This window comes from Struthio camelus, chromosome Z (assembly GCF_040807025.1).
Source record: "Struthio camelus isolate bStrCam1 chromosome Z, bStrCam1.hap1, whole genome shotgun sequence".
Classification (NCBI taxonomy): Eukaryota; Metazoa; Chordata; class Aves; order Struthioniformes; family Struthionidae; genus Struthio; species Struthio camelus.
In genome coordinates this window covers 63,007,455-63,024,211 of record NC_090982.1, presented here as the reverse complement: position 1 = coordinate 63,024,211, position 16,757 = coordinate 63,007,455, and the positions used below count along the sequence as shown (strand labels likewise).

Below are 16,757 nucleotides of genomic sequence, written 5' to 3'. Positions count from 1 at the left end.
TGTTTGCAGTACTGCTGCTTCTAGGATTGTTCCAAGTCTGGAAGCAATTTTGCTGCTTTTGCATAGCACAAAGGCCAGGTTGGTAAGTCCAGCAGGTTCCAAGGTCACCGGAAACAGTTGGCCCAGATTTCTCTGTGCTATTTTGTTATTATGGGGAATTCAATGGAGTGCAGAAAAGAGGCAACCAAACAAATTCTATCAAATCAAAACAGAATCCTGAAGAACTAGCCAGTGGCAAAACCACAATTCCCATTCTGAGAGGCAGAGTGTGTTTACACATAACTGCCTTTTAAGGAGTCAGGTAGGTCCAGCTAGGATAACTCTTCACGGAGCTCTTTGGATGTCTCATCCTTGAACTTTGTAGTTCCTGTATGTGGTGTGGAACTTTTGTGATTTATGTTTTTTTTTACGGTGGTTTTTTTTTTTTTAATTTTTAGCCTCCAGTTTCCCTGAATAAGAGAAAGTTGGCTTTAGAAAAGCACTCTTAAACGTGCAAATAAAATTTCAAGAGCAATTCCCCTCTTCTCCAGCCTTGTTTATGTTGAGGGCTGAGAATTGTTTTCCTTCCTCATCTGCTGAAGGAAGCACAGAAAGAAAAGTTATTTTTGTAACATTTGGTATTTGACTGACATATTTCTTTTAAGCAATTGCCTCAGTAATTTGAACTGACTGCTGGCCACACTAAGATGACATAGAAGTCATTTTAGATGTAAGAGACGGATAGGATTATAGGAAGTCTCTTTTGTCTGTCTTGAGTGCATATGCTAGAGACCTGGTAGGTTTTTCTCAGATGATTTTTTTTTTCTGTGAAAAGTTGCACAAAGTTTATGAATAATAGAGAATGTAAAAACAATTGTACAAAGAATAATTAAAACACTTTTTTCGCTAACAATCTATGCAAATTTGAACAGGTGGGTCCTCAAATTGCTTGAACTGTTAGTACCTCTTAAGTAACTACGTATCTATTAGAATTACTATTAGAATGAAATAAAAGAAAACCAACTGTGTAGTATTCAGTTTATAGGTATTGATGTGGTTTTGTGTGTACTTTCTTTTTTAGTATATAGACCAATGTAAATGGGATCATGGTAGTTTACTTGCTTACAGCTCTGATTCAGTTCTTCAAATTTGCTCCAACAATTGCATTAAACTGATTCTATGGTGATACTTCATACACTGCATCTTAGTTTGTCATAGTCAGTTCTACAATGTCAAGAAGTGTTTTTAATAATGACTTGATGTCCACCTTGGTCTTTTGTGTTCTATTTTATTTTGCTTAACCACTCTGCCTGTTAAGTAGTATTGCAGAACTTTCAGTAATAAAGTTATCATCACAGTGTTCCCTGCTCAAAATATTCCGGGTTGTCATTTTTAAAAATTGAGAATTTTCTTCTTATTTTCTTAACTGGAAATAAGAAAGAGGACAAAACACTACCTAAATAAAATTGGTCTGTAGAATTGTGCAAGTCTTTGGAATATATGAAGAAGATATATTATGAAATTGATTTTTCTCTCTAATTATACAGTTTTAATCTTACTTCAGGAAATCAGTCTATAGAAATGCCTGAGATGTCACGTCAAGTAAAGGACGACACAAAAAGCTACAAACTAAAGCTTAAACTCTTCAGAGGCTTAGGGCTTAATGGTGCATTCCTGCAGCTTTTAAACAGAAATTCTCCATAAATAATTTTGCTTTCTAAAAACCACGAAAAAGATTTTAGAGATTTCTTCCCCCATATCCCTCTTTTGAAACATTAGCTTGCTTGGTTACTGTGAATGAATGGCAACTGAATGTTCTATGTGTCAGACTAACTCTTACAATGTAAGAATACTTCTGTGATACTTGAGGAAAGGTAGAAATAATTTTTCGTTGTTTTCAGCATTGATAGTTTAGGAGGAATAGTTATTCCCTTTTTGTAGTAGAAATGAAAATTAAAATTATGTTGAACTCCTACAGTCATCTTTTGTTTTGATTTCAGTCTTGGCTATGTTTGACTTTTCTTCATCTTTTCCTTACAGCATGAGTTTACTCTTGCATAGAAGCTTACCTCTGCACCAGTGGGTTTTTTTTTTTCAGCTTCAAAAATTATACATTTCATACAAGTTGATCAGACTGTGAATGTTACTTGTTACAGTAGTTAAGCACTCCAATGCATGACTTTGACATAAATCTTGCAACAGCTTGCCTATTTAGAAGCCTCATTTGAATGTACTAGAGATTAGGTTACAGACCTGAGAGACACCCTTTAGAAGGTGAAAAAGTGCAAAGGAAACGCTTAGCTATTTCTCTTGTTTATGAATGAGTTGACACTTTTCACAGTGTATGTTTCATTGAAAATTAAACTTTTAAGTGTTTAATTTTCACTGCACTTTTTTTGCACTTTTAATGCAGATTCCAAGTTATTTATGACTATGCATAATTTTAATGATGCAAAAGATTACTATTCCACAAAAATACTGATATTTTGAAAAGCAAAAATAAAGTGCAGCTTTACAAAAACAATTTCAAAAACTGTATGTAATATAGTGATATTTTTATATTAAGAACATTTCTTTGTCCTGTCTTTGCTACTTATGACTTGTATCCAGAAGCTGAACTTGTGTTACTTAATAAAGTAGTTTACATCTTTCTAAATTGAATTCAGTTCTGCAAAGCATATTTTGAAAACTTATAACGTATTTTAACAATCCTGTTATTTATGACTTTTGCATGAATGCTTTTAAGATTAATAATTTGGGGGTTTTTTTTTTTGTCTTAAACAGAAATTGTAGTTGCTGAAAGTGTTGTTGTCATTAAGAAATTGCTGCAAACCCAGCCAGCACACCATGGTGAAATTATTAAACATATGGCCAAACTCTTGGATAACATAACTGTGAGTATTTGTGCTCAGTTCCTTATTCTCCTTGATGACAGATTAAAAATCACACTATCTCTATTGAATTTGGACTACAAATGGAAATAGATACATTAAGGAAGTAGTAGTTTTTATTTTTGACTTTTATAAAAATTCATTTTCATGGACTAGGAATTAAAAGCTGTCAGACAGAATCAATTTACGTCTCAGATGTGGGAAGCTATTTTGAAAGAGATACCTTGAAATGTGTACTTTATAGTACCGTAAGGCCAAGATGAAATGGGGGTTTAATCTTTACAGCAAGGAGCTGGTAAGCTGAAATGAAAATACAAACAAAGCAGCTCTAAACTTAAGAATTTTCAGCTGTCTTAGTGATGTGGGGTGGAGTGTGTTTTTCTGTTTTTTTGTTTGTTTTTAAGTCTTTTTCCCTCCTATGAAGTCACGTTACCTTCTCTGGTACAAAATACACTGCTGTGGACATGTTACAGCGTCTCTTTTCCCGCTTTTATCTTCTGGATATTTAAAATTCTCTGACATTTAACATTAAAATTTGAGTTACTGTGTATTATCTATCCTTGGATTAAATTGAAGTTTAGGTATGTCAATATTTAGTACTCAAATTCTCCTCATGGTTTGTTATTGATAAAACACTTAGAATTCCATCCTAAATTATAGTGTAGTGCTGAGGACTTGGTTACTTATTGCATTATACCCCAAAGGTGACAGAATTTGATGTCAAAAATAGACAGCTGTAGATGCTCTAAATAGGACTATTCAGTTTGAAATAATCAATTGCATTTATTGATGAGTGAGCAGTAAGTAGCTCTTAAATTGTTGAATCTTCTGTTTTCCGTAGTTAAATTTGGGAAAGTTTGGATATTAAAAGAGAGTTAAAAATAGTCCATGCTTTCGGAATAGATTCAACAAATCTATCTTGGATCATTAAAACAGATGTTTAAGAACAGATGATCAAACTTGATAGTTGATGTCAAGAAAATATAATTCTACTGTATCGTTCATATGCAGAATCTAAAGAGGCTCTGAGGCAGTGCAGGAAAGGTAGTGCTGCTAATTACATAGCAAACAAGTATTGCCTATTTTATAATCACCTATCTTTTCGGAAAAATAATTGTAATATTTTGATTAATAATCTCATGAATTGTATATAATCTTATTGTATACATCTTTTGGCACTTCACCAAATGAGTTTGTCATTTTACTTCCATGTGTTTATTATGCTATAGGAAACTGGCATTTTAAAGTATAAATATCCTATTTAATGTTTGGAAGAGTTCTTTAGCTAATGTTTATCTTATACAATGAATTCTTCTGAGACAATATTTCAAGTTTTAAATACAGGGATTTTTGGAAAAGAAATAAAACCCCTTTTAATTTGCAGAAGGAGAAAAATATGACACAGTGCCACACTGGGCCATACTAACATTCTGCAGTAATGAGGTTGCACAGAATATAAAAGGTATAGATAGTAAGAGAACAGTCTGTGGAGGCGAACACAGGAACATAGGAATAAGGTAAAAATCGAAATCTGAATCTTAACTCAGTTTCTTATTCAAGAAGTGGGCAGTTAGAGTGATTCTGTAGGCTTTCCAGGAAGGTTGTTGTACATCTTTGTTTACTGTTTTCCCTATAATTTTTGAATAGTAGCTTCCAGAAATTTATCTTTTTCATTATGTTTAGGGCTTTAGATTAAAGAACAAATTTGGAAGTTCATGTTTGTTATTTGAATATATCATATTCAAATAATTATCTTGAAATATTTTGTACCTCTTATGTTTGAAAATAGATGTATTCCTTCAGACAGTTCTGAAAAGGATAAACATTTTTACATTTGTTTAAGGAAGATATATTTGGATTGTATAATTGCTTAATATAAGCTTGAAATCTAGTCGTTTAATAAAGAACTACTGGAATACCCAAGATCTTCACGTGTATTTTAAAAAAATTAGTGCACTGGCAAGAATGGTTGTGACCTGACATAGCACAGTTCCCTTGGTTTTTATCTACTGTAAGAAAGAAAGCAAGGATTCTTGATTTTTATTGCTCATATAAATATATGTATACTTACATATATGTATACTTACATGCATATATATATATGTGTATGTGTCTACATATATGCATATATATGTATCCACATAAATTTACATGTGTATACAGACATTTCATGGAGTGTTTTTTTTCCTCAAACTTCTGTTGGCAAAAGATTTTTTGTTTTTCTTTTCTGGGTTCACCTTTAAATTGGAATTGAAATTTAAGGAATCTACCCTATTCCTCTCTGCAAAAGTATACCACTGTCTTTAAAGGACTTTCATATTTGGGCGTGGAAGAAGGAGACAAATAAATCACAGAATCGTGGAGTGGTTGAGGTTGGAAGGGACCTCTGGAGATAATCTAGTCCATCCGCTATGCTCAGGCAAGGCCACCTAGAGCACGTTGCCCAGGATCCTACCCAGACAATAAAATATGATCTTAACTGAACTTGAAAGTAACCTGGGGGGCAGATAAATACTTTGCTCCATCTTAGAATTGAATTGAATTTAATACTGTGTAAAATATGGCAGAAAAAATTACTGAGATTAAATAAAATTAAATAGAAAAACAATTAAGCAAGGTGAAAATCGACTTTTGATTGTTCTGCCATGTTTTAGTTTAGGTAAATGGGTGAACTCTTACTTATTTTGTTTATTTTAGGGGCTGTAAACTGGTTGGAATGATATTTTGGGTTGTTTCCTGAATTTGTTGCAAATTCACAAAACAAATTCATGTTGTTACAAATTTCGCTTGTGTTAGGCTGAGATTGTCCTTTTCAATGAAGAAGTGCCTGATGGACCCTGGATTAAAGGAAAAAATAATTTTTCATAGCAGTGTTTCTTTCAAGTCATCCAATCTGAAATTTACTCATTCTTGTGGAAGATTTCCAGAAGCCATTTACAAAGTGGCAGGATGGATAAGTGAGCTAGAGCTATCTGACTAACTATAAGTAGTAAGTGAAAAGTTAGGAGGTTTGATTAAAAACTACAGAGCGCTTTTAGACCATGCTAAGATTCACTCTTAATTACAGTAAAATTCAGGTCTGTTTCAGTTTTCCATTAATTGACATCTGTTATGTATTTGAAACCACTGTTTTTCTTTCTACCTTCCATTTTGTTTCTATTTGTATGTCTAAACTTTTATTTTGGGTGTTTCCAGACAAAGATCTATGTTTTTATTTTTGTATAGTGTTTGAGTACCTAGATCTTTATGTAGTACAGCTCAAGTTACCTCCTTTCCTCCACACACTTCAATAGCTGTAGTAGAAGAATGATGGTCTGTTAGTGTTCTAAAGATATTAAACAAGACAGTAATTAGATCTCTTTAAATCTCTGCTTTTCAAAAATCATACAAACTGTTTGGCTGCTAATATGTCAGGTTAATATACCATTGTACCTTACCATTTAACGACTTAGTAAATTAGGGGTCAGAAATCTAAGCCGTGCTAGTCTGTGCTAGATGTTCACTCTGAGGGAGGCTTAGTTTTGTACGATTTTTAGAGTGGTAAGAATTTTAAAAAATTATAGAAAAGGGGTGTTTAGAGAAGGATAATACTGGTTCAGTCCAGAAGTCCTTGTAATAGAATAGGCTTATCTTCAGCAGTGGCCAGTAACTGATGCCATAAGAGGAGAGTGAAAGAGTTCATTGTGATGCTCCTCCAGCATACCTTTGCAGATTCTTAACTGCTTGATGAAGAGAGCTTGATGTCACTATCCACTGTCATGTTTTGTAATCTAAAAATCCTAGTTAATCCTAATCTGGTTAATCTCCTCATATTTCATATCTCTGATCATCCTGTCCCCTTTCTCTGTATCTTTTCTGATACTTCTGTACTATAATAGTCGGGGTATGAAATTTTGTGCAGTGATGTAATTATATTATTTGTTCTGTGTTATTTGTCTTGCTTTCCTAGTGGTGTTTACCTTTTGACTTCTGCTAAACATTGAGTTATATTCCAGAGAATAGTAGAATTGTTCATGATTCCAGGATATTTTTCTCTAGAAATAGTTCCAAGTCCATCACTATATGTAGAGTTGTTTTTCTGAAGTTCTGGTGTTAACGTATGAAATTCATCTGCCTCACTTCTCCTTAATTGTTAAGTGTCCCTAATAAGTTATCTTCAACTCTTCATGCTCTTTTAGTTTTGATTACCCTGAATACTTTTGTATCAGCAAGGTTTGGTCTCCTCACTAGATAGCCCTCTTCTAGGCTATTTGCTAATCTGCTGAGCAGCATATTTTCTTCTAGAGATCGCTGTGGGACTTCTGATAATTGCTTTTCATTGTAACCATTTTTCTTTCTAGTCCTTTTTTTTATTCATCAGAACACCTTTCCATCTCTTGAAGGTTTAGTTTTTCAAAGATAATGATGAGGAGTTGTCAAATGTGTCGTATAGTACATGCACTTCTAGAAAGATAATGACATGAGAAAGTTTCAGAACAGTTTGGCCTTAATCTGCCTGCAGCCTCACAGGCAAGATCTTGGATATCCAAAAGTGTATTTTGGGACAGTGATATTTCTTATTGGCCTGACAAATCCAGTTTTAATAACAGCATAAATGCTTAAAAAGTTGGAGGAATGCTTTACATTTATCCATACAAGCAGCAAATAAACTTGATTCACTTCTAGAATACTAGCGCAGAACTGCTGTTCTTTTTCCTCTACGAATTTGTTGTATTGCAATAATACATGATGGCTTCAGCATCGGTGTTTGATACCATACAAATTTATAAGAAAATATCTCTCTTTCAAAACACCTATGATCCAGAGTTTGTCTAAGTGCAAAAACTTGCAGTTTTAATCTGAATTAAATTTTAAAGTGAATTAGTTAGACCAGCTTGAGTAAACTGGATTAATACATGAGATACTTTTGTTTACATTTGAAGTATGCCTTTTTTGATTTACCATAATTCATTTTAGGAATGAATGAAGCTAAATCAACCTATCAAGAATTAGCTCTGAGTCAGAATGGCTCAGTGCTGGCCTACGTTTGTGCTTTTCCTCAAATAAACAAGCTGCAGTAGGTTCTAAATTAGTTTCTCCCTGTTCTTTTTAGAAAAATAATTTATGATGATACTTTGTACCCTGTAGTGATTGTTTTCTGGGTGATGGGAATTTGGTAATTCTGGTGAGATTTTTCTTGTCTTATGTCTTATAGCACTACTAAGCTAGTTTTTTCTTCTGCTGGCTGGCAAATTCTGGCATCTTCTTTTTCCTTACAGAGATATTTTTAGTTCCTTGTGGAATATGAGAATATGAGTGGTCTAAAGTGCTGTCGAATCTAGAGATGGGGAGGAACACTTTTAGATGGGATTAAGGAGTTGCAAATTTAAAGGAAGAATAAGATAGATGGAAAAAAGCACATCACTGATGGAAGCAATTAAAAACTATTAATTACTGAGGAGATGAGGGTTTGGTTGGGATTCTTATCACTAGAATAGATGATTGGGGGGTTTTGCCACTCTTTCTTCTGTTTACCCAAAAATAAGAAATTCAAGTTCCTCTGTACTATTCTTATGTAGATACTGCTTATTGCTAGTTTTCTGATATGGCTTCGTAGCCGAAACAGCTTGCTTTCTTTAATTAAATTCTCCTTTCCTCGATTTTGAGAAGGTGTCACAAGGTATGAGCTTTATAGTTAGTACATATTTCAGTTCTGCAATCTTCAGATTCTAACCACTTTTTTTTTCTGTTCTAGGATGCACTTTAATAATGCATTTTTAAACCTTTAGATATAATGCTTTAATAAGTGTTTCTCTTAATTTGATTATTTATTTATTCTCTCTGATATCAGTATAAGGGAGAAGCTGTTTTCTTTTCTGAATATGCGACCTTTGGGACGCTGTACCCACACATGCTATGTACTGAATTTGAAGCAAGTATTTAGCTTGAATAAAACAAAAAAAAACAAAACAAAAAAAAAGAAACCACTATGTAGGAGGGGGCGGTCATCCATGGAGATCCTTTTTTTAAAGAAATTTTATGTGTGGAGGTTCAAATAATGGAGGAGTCCTTGAAAGGTTTTACCATATGAAAACAAAAAGCAACACTTATCTTTTACTCCTTTCTTATGTGCCTTCCCTTCTTGCTAACAGTCTGACACTTCACATCAATAACCTCCCTTTTCCTGTTTTTGATTCCAAGTAAAATTTAAAAAGTGATAGTGTGAATGTAGAAAATTAGATCTAATTTGATATTTGTTCGAGTATCTACTTGGTCCTTTCATTACAAAGTATATAACCAGAATTGGTGGTTTTAAGATTTACTTTGGTGTGGTATATTGTCTGATAAGGTTAGAGCTGAAGTACAATAGCTTTTGATTTGTGCTGCTTGCAGGGTGACCTGTAAAATCTTTGCAGATGTCTTTCTCTGACTCCAGTGAGCACCCAGGATCTTATTCTGGGGGGGGGGGGGGGGGGGGGGAGAGGTGGGCTTTTTTTCTTTTTTTAATTTACCTTCTCTCTTTCTTTCTTTTTTTTTTTTCTTGTCTCTTCTTTCCCTCCAGCCAGGTAATGGGTTAAAATGGCAGCAGAAACTGCCTTCTGGTACTAAGGCTTGAAAAGTGCACTTAACCACTCGCTCAGGGCATACAGAATAAAACATCAGGCAAAGTAATTTACAGTCCTGTTTGCCTTTAAGGATAATGCAGAGCAGGGGTGCATAATGAAAGTATTATTTCCTGCATTTTTGTCGATTCAAGGTCCCTACTTATGCTATACTGGAAAAGGCAATGAAGGTCTAGAAGTGGCTTCGTTTCTTATTTGCTGTTTTGAATGCCCTGAAACAATGGCAGCCAGATCGAGTGCTTGGTATTACGTGGTTGAGGACTGGGAGACTTAAACAGAGGGAAAAAAATCTGAAAATATTGTGTGATTTTGACCCCAGATGAATCCAGTGACACGGAAACATTGGGTTCATCAGTTCCACATATACTTCTCATTAAAATGGCTTCCACTCAGAGTTTGATTCAAAAAGTCTTTAATTGATATTGATTCTTTTTGCACAAAACTGTGTTTAATATATACAGTATTTACATAGTAAGCTAACCACCTGGTTAAAAGAGAGAATCTCATGAGATATTTCATCTCTCTTCTCTTCTTACCATTTTTCAAATTAAGCTTTGTTCTGGTTTATTTATTTTGAATTCTAAAAATAAAGTGTTTGTTACTGTAAGAGCGACATTTTACAAACCTGCTTGATATAACGGGAAAGGCTTGAAAGAGTAAAACAGTATGCCTCTAAAGATTTCATTGTGTTTGTAAAGTGTAGGCCTGGATTTTACTGGCAGAAGCGTAAGACTGAAGTTTGTTATCGATAATTAATACTGTTCTTGAAATTGGTCTGCACCGTAAGCTATATTTGGTTTGTAAAAATATACCAGTAGGATAAAGGATGTTTCTAGTAAGCTGCTACCTAAACTGGTTTAGTTCATGATCTCTTGTAGAATTGTAAAATTTTAACAAATCTATAATGAAATATTTAAGAAAAATAAATCTAGCATAACTGAAATCTGAAGTTGCCCATATATTCTTATTTAGAAGTATCTGTCTGTACAGCAGGCAACTTGAACTGCTCCAATACTGGAAAATTTAATGTACCACTCAATTACTATTCTTTAGCCCAATTTAAAATAATAGATTGGGAGTGAGGTCTTAATGCAGTGTAACCTTTGGAACATTAGAAATAACCTCTTTCCCTTCTGAAATCAGTGTACAGTAATGGCATCAGTCTCACCGTATTGCAGATGAACATTTTCTAACTGTGTTTAAACTCTTCAGATTTAGCAGTCGTTCAGTAGCTTGTTCCCTTCTCTCATCCCATAGGTTCCAAGACTATTTAAATGTGTTTTGACAGTATTGCAAAAATAGATATTTTATCTATATCCAATCAGTATTTGTGTGTATTTGTGTATGTTATATCTCTGTGTTATAGCACTCTCATTTGTTTTGTAGGTATGTTATCTCTATGTTAAATATCTTTCTGTATTTGGATTTGGCATTAATCTCTCTTGAATTTTTTTTTAATGGTAATTTTGTCTTTCCATGCTCTTTTTGCCTTCTCTTCCAGTAGAGTTAATCCTTTGCTTTCCTCATAGTGTGTTTGTTTGGCACACGTGTGTCTGATGTGTATTTGCACCAGCGTGAAACATAGAGCAAGATATGGTTAGCTTGACTTTATGCAATGCTGTTTCCAAACTTTTTGGAGCAATAGACCATTGTTAATCATTAAATTTCTTCTGAATGTAATCTTCATTTCTTTAGCATGATTCAGTGGGCTATTTATTAGGGATTATGGACCATAGTTTGGGAAGTGCTATCCTGCATGTTGATAGCTTCCTTGCACTTTTATAAATGTACTTCAAAAGCATTACTTCTGAATGTTAAAAATATACAAGATAGGATACTTGGCAGTTGTTTTCCATTGTTGCTTCCCCTTGTAATTCTGCCACATATATATTCAGATATGAATTATTGACAAATGCTGGAAAAAATATTAAAACATGCAGATAGGATGATAAGAAATAATGTTTTGAGAACCACAGGGCTGAATTTCTCAAACTTGCCTATTCCTGTGATTTTTACCTAAGGCAGAACTCGCACTGACTTAAATGTGAGCTCATTTTAAAAAATCACTGTAAGTCATAGTGATGGAAGGTGTTTGTACAATTTTTTTCTTAACTTTGAAAAAAATACAGCAAAATATTACTTGAAATTTCAGTTAAGGTTGGAGGCTTTCCTTTGACAGTTCTTTTTCAAACTACAGTCAATTATTTTTCAGGAAAGAATGTGATTTATTTTCCCTAATGGTATTTCAAAACATCTTGAACAAGAGTCTATATAAAACTTGCATAGTGTCTAAAGACTGTGGCACTCTCAGGACATGCTTCTACCCAGAAGAATTTTCTCGTCATATACCTTCCTCCTTCCTTGAGAGGAAGGTGAACAGTGTATCTTGGAGGTATATAGCACAGATGCAATTTCTAATTTGACCATTGTGTAATACAGGATAACCTGCCTTTGAGAAGAGTGTATGTGTGTTTCTTCATCTAACTCCTGACTGCTTGTAGCCAAATGCCTCCTGGAGTATGGGCTTCAGCTTCCTTCTGTGGTGTCCCATTCTGCTGCTCCTCTGACTGGCAGTATTGTGCTTAACGCCATGCACTACAAATCGATCCAACAGCTGCTACTTCAGCTATTCTATGAAATACAGTTTAGTAGCATCGAAAGAGTAAGACCTGTTTGTACTTTCCAGTCATAGTGTTTTAATTAAGGGAAGGTTTAAAAAAAAAAACAAACTCTTAGATCCAACTCAAAAATTGGAAGAAATAATTTTGAGCTCTTATCTCAAATTTTATGTTCAGCTTGTCTTGGATGCTTACAAAAATATGAGCCTCACTGCCAAAAAATTTTAAATAAAATTGAAGGAAAGCTAGCAATCATCTTTAAAGAACTACTGCTGCTTTTTTAAATAGACGGGCAGGAGTTGAGGAAACTGTATTTTTGGCAACCATTTCTGTATGAATATCTGTCACAAAAAGTGTTGTGTTTCAACATGGTGTTTAGCATAATCTAGTGGCAAGAACTCTGGCTGCGTCTCAGAGACTTGGATTGTCTTCCCAACTGCCACCAGCTTGTACTGTGAACAGGAACAAATTGCATCTTTGTGTCTCTGTTGCCGTTCTGCTCTCTTTTTCCTGGCAATGTGGAATGTGGTTTTTTTGGGGGCAGAATCTGCATCTTACACATGTAGGTACACTGTCTACCACAGCAGGTGTGATGGACAATGTTTGGTTTGGGTCTTTATTAGTTGCATGGCAATTGCATTTAAATAATATTTCGTTTAATTTGTTACTGAACGCATACATGTACAAGCCCACCAAAAGTCTTTGTAAATGTATTCACTTACAGTGTTTAATATTTTCTCAGGTGCCAGTAGCAAGGGCAAGCATTCTCTGGCTCATTGGAGAGTACTGTGAACGAGTTCCAAAGATTGCACCTGATGTTTTGAGAAAGACAGCCAAGAGCTTCACTAATGAAGATGACCTTGTAAAGTTGCAGATCTTAAATTTGGGAGCAAAACTCTATTTAACAAACTCAAAGCAGGTAAGGCTAACGTTGAATACAAACAAACATGTATGTATTTACAGTCACGGTAATCTCTGTGCATTCTGCGTGAAACAGTGGCAATTTATATAAATAATTTAAGCGTTTTCACTTTGTTCTACAAAAACACCCTGAAATTCAGTTTTCAAGAAATCCAACAAACTAAATCTAACCAGGACTTTTTGGATACGTGCTATATTGTAAATATGAACATATTGATGAGATTGCTTTTTTTAGCCTCTTTATTGAGAAAATCTGTGGGTTCCCTCTCCCCTCCTCCCCCATAAGTAGCACAGATTGGTTCTCAAATTGTGATTTACTATTGCTTGGAATAAAAAGCAGAATTTTCAGCAGACTACTGTCGTTTTGGATCTTTTGTTAGCCACTTTTCCATCTAATACAGTCGTCTGATGATGCAGATTCTTGGTGTTGTATCTGAGTCAGAATGACTGACCGTATCCTTATACTGTAGGGAATGTGGGAGATGGGTTGTCTTGCTGTTCATTTGAACAAGAAGTTGCTTGTATTTTGCTCAAGAGTTATCTAAAAGGAGATGCCATCAAAAGGCCTCTTTATGTCTGTCCATCAGTGTTCATCTTAAAGGTAGTGACCGCTTTCCCTTTTTCTATGTTTCTTTTTATTTCACTTTACCTTGTGAAGATAGTGGGTTTTGATCCTCTTTAGTGATAAAGATAATCTAAAAATGTCAGATAATGCAAGAAGATGAACTTAGACCTGCCAGAATCTCCAGGCAGCTGAAAACAATAGCTATGAGAAGTGCCAACTGCTTCATTCATCTCAATGACAGCACTGTGAACTCTGTCACTGTACAGCAATGGAATATAGCATTTTGACACTAATTTTTTTGCTCTAATTTCCATTATTACTGTAAAAGGTTATAAAATCAAAGATATTTTCCCAAACATACAAGGAAAATATTCTCTGAGATATATATGCTTTCCTGGACTGTGAGGCCTTTCTGTTTTACAACAGACTGGGCGGTACTGGATATTGCAGCTGTGCAACTACAGTTGTGGTGTATTTTATCCTTGATCGTAGCTGCAGCTACAGATTTGATAGTTTTTGTGTGTCTGGATCAGTGAGAGTATATTCTGTAGGTCATGTAGGAGATGAACTGTCTTGCCATTCATTCAAACCAGAAGCTGTTTGTCTTTTGCTCATACAGTCTAAAATGGGGTGACAGCAAAAGGTGACTACTTCCTCTTTCTGTCAGTGCTCATCTTAATGAATATGCTAACTGAGCTAAGGAAAGACTGGTTTGATTATCTGCATAGTCTCATATTGGGCCATTATGTAATATTATACTGCCTGTGCCAGATGGCCAAAATTTCTTGGCTTAAAAGGAGATCATAATTTCTGTGATCTTTTTTCATTTTCACATGATCTTAATACAGTTTAAACACTCCCTGAAAGTGTTTCATATCCTTGGATACAAAAAAGGGACTGAAAAAGCTGAAGGAACTGTGTCTACTGAGGTACTTGCTACATGATGAATTTTATGGGAGGGTGCTTTCCTTTTGGCAATGATTTTAGTTTAGTGAGAGATAACTTATCTTCTCAACTGATCGAGCTGTTCCTGTACCAAATTCTACTGAAGTGGGCTGATGATCTGACTTGATTCAAAGCTCTTGCCAAACAAGGATGTGAAGTTTTGCCTTTAGGATAGTTTTGCCTACATGTATGTCCTTATTCCCGGGAATAAGACTCTTCTCTACCCACTCAATATTAAAACATTTCTTGAAACACTTCACACGCTATTTTTTTCTTTTTGAATGCTTTGCAGTTTCATCCAAAGTCAGTGCAGTTGTGAAAATCTCAAGGATAGTGTCACTTTATTTAAAAAGTAGTGGTAGGATAGCATAGAGGCTCAAAAATAAAGAAAAAAAAAAATAGTGTTCCTTCTCCAAGTAAGGGAAAGGCAGCAAGTAAAACTCATCTGTTGAAAGTCTTATTTAGTGAAAAGCACAACATTGGGGAGGAAATACGACTTTTTTTTTCCACTTTCCATAGACTATCTTATTTGATTTTGCCATTAACTTTCTGAGGCAATGTTCAAATAGTTAATGCAACACATTCTTGGGAATACTTTTAAGATTCAGGATTTTTATAAGAATTTTCAATAATATTCTTTCTTTTAGTCCTCTGATCACCCCATGAATTTTCAAAGACTGATTATAATTTAAGGAAGAGCTTCAGGTTCTATCCTGTTTGGATAAATACTGAATAAGAACAGACTTTCTTCTGATTGTATAGGTTGTTCAATAAGCATGCATATCAATATGCTAAATAGCTGTCTAAGATGGCTTCATTTGAGAGAAACAGTTATGCAGAAAACACAGTCCAGGCAACTAGATGTTGTGTTTTTGAATGTAGCAGGAAGGAAAAAGGGGGTTTCAATGTGTTTCTATTGTGTTACACAGCAGTCACACTGGAAAAAGCTCCAAATAGTCCTAGTATACATACAAATATTCTCTCAAACATAGTTTAGCTCAATATGCTTGTCTAAAGTAACTAAGTATGCAAAGAATCGATGACTGCGGGCTAATGATATCAAAGAATGGATAGGTAGCAGTTTCTCTCCAACTGTAGAACCTCATCCTTTTGTGTGAGATTTTTATTACAATGTTTTTCAAATGGGGATCTACTAAAAAGCTAATTGTTGTTAATATAGGATACACGTTAGACTCTTAAATCGGACTATCGCCTCTGGAAAGTTCTAGGAATGTTACCAAAGGTGACTTGAAGTATACTTCTCACATCACCTTATCCAAAACATACAAACAATCGTAACAGATGCTAACAATGTGGGGATAAAAGAGATGACGTTATGCCTGTACAGTGAGCATGTCCAGATAACAAGCGATGGTGGCATTTGATAATATATGTACTAAATCTCTATATCACGCTATTTTGTCTTACTGTACTATGAAGTAGTCGTTGTGTGCAGAAACTGTCATATTTCACCGGATTAACTTGCTTGCTCAAATAATTTTCAGCTTCTTATGGGTATTCCTTTGTTGGTGAACGTGATATGTATTCATTAATTTATTTTTGGTTTTTAATTAAAATTAATTGTTTCTATTAGCTACTTCCATGTAGAAAAGCTTCTCTGATTGTTTGGTTGCGTTGCCATAAGACAGGAAAAAAATTAGCGTTTTCTTGTTGTTTGCATGGAAACTATACTATTTATGATGCTTGGAAAGGAAACTTCTTGTATGAAGCATTCCCCCATAAGAATTTGTTGTTTCTTTATTTTTTACAAGAGGATATGGGAAATATTTGAGGGGAGAGGAGAAGGAGGAGGAAGAGAGAGGGAGGTGGAGAAGATGACCCCATTAAAGAAAACACAGCCTTTCACGATCACCTCTCTTTTCATTCCATCCGTACTCGTGGAAAAAGTGCCTACCATGATAGCAAGGCCCTCAACCTTCTCCCGTCGGTATAGCAATTTGCCAGCAAACATCACTGTGTTCTGTGATCCGTTCTGCTGAGGCTTCTGCCATGACATGGAGGAGGCTTGTTTTGTTTTACAGAGGAGAAGTGATGGCAAAGGCTGCCAGAAGCGTCCCCGGCTTTGTTTAGTCCATGTTACCTTTCCACTTCCATTTAGATTAAATAGTGTAAGCCCTGCGTGAGTGCAGATTGCATATAGTCTATCTGATGTAGTAGTTGTTTAAAATGTTATGCCTTGATACAAAAATAGCTGCCAGTAAGCTACAAAATATAT

The 16,757-nt window shown here is 34.8% G+C and overlaps 1 protein-coding gene across 2 annotated transcripts in view; it reads left to right on the top strand.

The window, feature by feature from the left end:
• Window positions 1-16,757, top strand: part of LOC138064474 (AP-3 complex subunit beta-1-like) — a 161,430-nt gene that overhangs the window by 76,649 nt on the left and 68,024 nt on the right. For both annotated transcript variants that reach the window (XM_068927288.1, XM_068927287.1), the window contains 2 exons: window positions 2,764-2,873; window positions 12,833-13,009. In XM_068927288.1, coding sequence (XP_068783389.1) covers window positions 2,764-2,873; window positions 12,833-13,009 — 287 coding nt within the window. The remainder of the gene's footprint in view (window positions 1-2,763; window positions 2,874-12,832; window positions 13,010-16,757) is intronic.